General features: G+C 30.8%; 1 protein-coding gene across 1 annotated transcript; it reads right to left on the reverse strand.

Moving 5' to 3' along the window:
* Positions 1–263: 263 nt before the first annotated feature.
* Positions 264–2493, reverse strand: LOC114745417 (peptidyl-prolyl cis-trans isomerase FKBP43; the record flags this gene model as incomplete). The annotated part of the gene is made up of 6 exons (XM_028933571.1): positions 2356–2493; positions 2202–2275; positions 1954–1999; positions 1767–1842; positions 1365–1501; positions 264–538 (listed from the first exon to the last, which is right to left on the reverse strand). Coding segments are annotated over exons 1-6 (621 nt in total), but the record flags the coding sequence as incomplete, so codon positions are not given.
* Between the last annotated feature and the right edge of the window lie 3172 nt (positions 2494–5665).

Below are 5665 nucleotides of genomic sequence, written 5' to 3' on the forward strand. Positions count from 1 at the left end.
TTCATAAATTGGTCATTGCACGCATCCTTTGCTTCAACATATTCACCCTCTTCCATTTCTTTCTAATATTTTTCCAATTTTCCGAACCCTCCTCACATTGATATCAGTGTGATATTCTCCTAAGCTGCCCAAGACTTAGCTCCACTGCTTCAGTTAAAACATTTATAAACAAAGAGAAGAAAACGTAAAGATGTATCCTTAGACCTCAAAGCTGAGAAGAAATTTATATGCATTTGAACAGTGATAGAGATTTTAGAATGTACCCTATGTGTCTTAGCATCTAGAGGACCATTGCCAGCTTTTGATTTTGAATTTGATTTAATAGCGTTGTTGCCATCATCTTCACCATTCTTGTGGCTGGCATCACTTTGTCTCCCGTCATCACTAACATCCATTTCCTCAGACAAAACCTTTGCAGAAGCTTTACTCTTGTAAATAGATGAAATTGGCAAACTGTCATCATCTGAATCTACTCTTTGGTGCTTCTTCTGTAGTCGGCGGCGACTACCTTTACTTTTGTTAACATGTGAAACTTCCTCTATAACCATCACACAAAAAAATGATAACCAAAGATCCAGAATTTCACAATCATCAATCGAGAGAATACAAGGGAAATAAAGAGATTAAAGGATATCATTCATAAATATCAGAAAATGTTGGGGGGGGGGGGAGAAGAAAATTAAAACAAAATGGTCTGATGCTTGGGTTTAAAAAAGACATTGCAATAAGCTAGATGCTTACAAACTGTTTTAGATGCTATAATTAATGTTCCTATTTACCAACAAAAACAAGATTATATAGACAGATACTCCATGGTTATCATTTCGGAGAAATCATTCATAAATACCTGCACATTACAAGTAAAACCCAACAAAAGTTTTTGAACGTCAATGGAAATAAGTAGAAACTAAGATAAACTAGAAGAGTCACCTGGCAATGCATGAATATATCTATATTATTTTAAGAAGCACACACTCTAAGAAAACACACAGATTCCATTTGAATTAATAAAGGCTAAAGGATAACAAGGTCAAATTTGGTACCATGATGGAAAGAGAAAGAGTGAAAAAATTGTAATTTGGCCCTAAAAAGAAAAGAAAAGTTTGTGTAATGTCTATTACACTCTTGCATTATTACATAATAATTTTATCTTTTGTGAACTCTCTTTAAAAGTAAGAACATGAAAGTCATTTCTCATATATAAAATCACATTACCATTCCATTTCATCCTAGATAACAAATAAACCCTTAAGGAATGGTGACTCTTGGTTTGTTTGAATATAATATTTTGATATATTGATAGGCACAAGCTCCATAGTTATGACAATTCATCAAGGGATTTAACTTTCAATAATAAAACATGCCTTCACTTGAAATACGTGATTCTGGGTAGACCTCTGGATTCGCATCATCATCAATAAAACTATCCTCATACTCATCTTCTCCGCTGCAATCAGATCTATCTGTCTCGGTGTTTGCAATATCTTCTCCATAGGATTCTCTTTTCAATGCAGATGCAGAAGTTAAGAAATGAAAGAAATCACAACCAAAAGGTCGGTGGTATCAGAAAAATGAAAAGAAATGACATTACTGCTCTATCTACTTCTTGCATGCCATCAAGTATATATGAAATCATGAAGAAAATAACAGAGGAAAATCAGTTGATCTCAGAAAACTTAAGCGCCTCATTATCAAATATTCTACTCTAGTTTCTTATTTAGTTTTGTTCAAAAAAACTCTTAGCAACAAAATTAAGGCAAGGATACGACTCCTCAATCGTATTGGTTCTTCGGCCACTACCAAGATAGTAACCACACAAGTGAATACTCCGAGGACCAATCACTGAAAAGATGACATCATCAACCTCCTCAAATTCCAAATTAAGTTGCAATGACTCATTCGTTCCAGAAGACAGAGAACATAGATAAACAGGGCTATTGTTGCCCACATTACACTGAAGTCTGCTTTTGGCTGGAACAGAGCCAACCCCCAAAGTGGCCTAAAAAAAATTGAAAGCTGATTAACAATCCAAAAAGGAGAACCTATACCAAAAAATGTCTTCAAGTAGCATATCAATAATGAGGAGCAGGAGAAGAAAAGCAGCAGCATGCATGCAAAAGTCAAAATCTCAAGCTACAGTTTACCACAAACTCTCCAAGATTTATATATAGATAATCACGAGTTCGGCTGAAGAAAATTACCATTGAAATATGGAGTCGTCCTTTCAAGTCATCAAATTTATGAGTGAAAGATTTTCCGGGTCTGACTTCCACTCCTAAGGCATAAACAGACATACGAGTCAAGGAGAGTTTATGTCTCTAATCATTTGTCGAGCAACATAAAATCGAAGCTTACCCCAGAAAGCCATGGTTTTCGAATCGAAAGCGAATATCTTAAAATCTCATAAACCCTAAACAGCTGCTTCCGGGAAAAGCTGAACCCTAAAACCTCATAAACCCCAAAAAGCAGACCAGAAGTCTATTGTCACTTCATTCCCATTTCGCGCCTTTATCTCGTTGGAAAGCGGAAGACTACGCTCTTTTATTTTTAAACTAGACGCCTTACCCCACGAGGCACAGGTGAACTAATAGTAGTTCAATCGTTAAAATTTGAATTTAAAAACACACATTAACCATATTTTTTTTAAATATGCCAAACATGCAAAATTGTTAAAATACTTATCAGAAATTATAATTATAAATCTCTGCGTCAATTCAAAATTGGTATATTGATATGTATTGTCTTCATTACGAATAGTATAAAAAACTATACTAGCTATGTTCAAGGTTTAGGATTGATGGATTTTGAAATATAAATGACGATGTGATAATACATATGTAATAAATTTAATACTCCTCCTGTTTTTAATATAAGATCCTTTTAACTAATTTGATTAGATTAAGGAAGTTAGGTAAGTTAGTTAATTATAAGAAAAGTGACGTATTTTTTCTAAAATACCATAATCATCTTTCTTAATACCCTATCTCCTTCTTCTATTTGATTATGGTTGAGAGAGTATCCATAGGGGTAATTTAGAGAAAATTGATAAATATGATAAATGGGTCTTATATTTAGGACTAGAACCAATTCAAGAATTGGGTCTTATATTAAGGATTGGAGGAGTATAATAATCATATGTGATGTTGACATATAATATCGTCAACTACTAAGATAATTATCTCTTGAAAAAACTATATTGTCACTATTATTTAATGAACACATGAATTACAAAAACACATCTTTCTTTCAATTCATAACATGTGTCACTTTAATTAGAACCAAGAAAAGGTAGTTATTATTTTCAAAATGATTTATATTTTGAATCATACCAAGAATGACTTATACCATATATTGGTGAGAGTATATGCTTGATACTATAGTCTATGTTCTAGATTTTAAATTTTTTTCTCTACGAGTAAAGAAACTATAGAGTCCTTGAACTATAGAAACTTTTGTCAATGTCCCCCTAAAAAACATCACTTATTACTAGTTGATTTATTTAAAGTATCACCTATTAGTATATTTTAACCTTAAGATATAGCTTTTTTACATAATAATCGTAAAAGTAAATTATATAGAACGTATAAATATAAAAATATATATTATTATTAACACGATCACAATATCAAATTCCACACCCTACCATAATTGAAACCAAATTCTATATCCCTTTCCGTCAAGGCTGGTTTGTACTTAACCTTTGAAGCCTCCTAAAGCTCTGCCCAAAAAAATTCATTAACGTATCTCTTCAGGTCACAATTAAATTGGTTAATAACAAATCTGTCTCAAAAAATTTCTCAATGATTAATCTTTTCCTTACCTAATATTCCTACCAATCAAATGGCCAAAAAATGTTTCTAGTTATCTCCTAAAGTTGAAAATATGGGCAAGTATTGCACGCCTAGAAAAATTGCAATTTGTGCTTGTTGAAATTATTCAGTAATCAAAGAAATAAGAAAAGACAAAAAATAGAGCAATCATTTGTTGATATTAGTTTTAAATGCTTGTGTGATTGAGCACTAAAAATCAATCTCTTCTACTAAGACTAGCAAATGATATAATTGAGTCATGACCTTGGACAAAGAAATAGGTTTCATTAATACCTACTTACAAATTAAACTCTTGAACCATCAACCAACAAAAGGCTATTCAAGTACAAATTGAGAAAACATACTCATAAGAAGAATGAATCACTCGATGGTGCTCTTTTGTATCTAATTATAAGGCAAAAATAAAAGATTTTCTTTATCATATTTATAAGTCATATCATTAAATTTTTAATATGAATGTACTATATATTTTGTTTTGCATTTCTTTTAGTGTAGATTTTTTTTTAAATGTACATATAATAGGGGTAAAATTAAAATTTGTTGTCTTTTAAAATAAAGTTAATGCAATTCAAAGTTTGTCTTGTGTGAAACATGTTGAATTATTGTCCCGTTGAAATTTAAATTTCGATAATCTAGATACCAAATACAGGGTAACACCAATAGTTAATTTCTCTTTCTTTCTTTTTTGCTAGGAACAACAATAGTTAATTTTATCATACTAATCAATCAATTAATGAATAAATGAATTAAGTCACAAGTATTCCTTCTATTTCTTATTATAGAGCATTTTCTAAAAGTAATTTTTAGTATAAAATAACTGTCATTTTTTAGTATTTAAGAATTAATTGCAGTGCCCTTTTATTAGGACAACAGGAAGTATTAAGTTTCACCATACACGTAGTCAAGTTAATATCCTAATTAGCAAAATACCACATAGGCCCCACAAGAATACAAACACACTGAAATTTAAACAATAAATAGAAGAATTTAAAAGGTTATGGCTCACCGAGCAAGGCAGCACACATTTAAATTGGGAAATGTAACCAACACACAAAGCACCCGCTTTCAAAAGACAATATTTTAAGAAGCACAATTAGAGATGGTTAGGATTTCAATGTAAAATAAATGCAAGGAACGTAGTTATTGATGACGTCGGAAGATAGAGTGGGAAGAGTTAAGGAGTACATACTCCATCCTATTCTTATTATAAACACTAAATAACTAATTTGCATATAATGAAAAATTAATTAAAATAAGTTAAAAATAATAAACATGTAAGAAATATATATTTTTAAATATTTTTTTATAATAAATGAGAAACATGATGAAAAAAAATATACAGGGATATGTAATAAGAGAGAGCGTGGCATAAGAGAGAGAATAAATAACTAAGACAAAACTGGATAAAGCATATTAAATGTTGAGACAAACTTCAACTAAAACTTATAAAACAAGCAAATATTGTATCCCTTTCCAAATTTAAAACTTAGAAATAAAATCAAAGGATTACTTGGAAAACCAACAACACACTGAACCCCTATGTGATCAACACAAAAGTGAAAACAAATTATTCTCACCAATATCAATGCATAAGATCTATCAATAAAGCACAATTAAGTTAGTAAATTATGAAAAGGTAGATTCTGTGGCACATTTACATGGATAATTTGGGGGATTAAGTGGACCAATCACATTAATTGTAGTTGTAAAGTACTCCTCTAATTCTATTTATATCAATGTTGACTTTGTTTATATGAGGTATAATATATTAAATAGAGATAAAGTTGAAAAGTTATTGAATTTTAAATGAGATTTAATGAAATTTAAGGTTTTCT

The sequence above is a fragment of the Neltuma alba genome, unplaced genomic scaffold, assembly GCF_004799145.2.
Source record: "Neltuma alba isolate B1F8T4 unplaced genomic scaffold, ASM479914v2 tig00004669_pilon, whole genome shotgun sequence".
Taxonomy (NCBI): Eukaryota; Viridiplantae; Streptophyta; class Magnoliopsida; order Fabales; family Fabaceae; genus Neltuma; species Neltuma alba.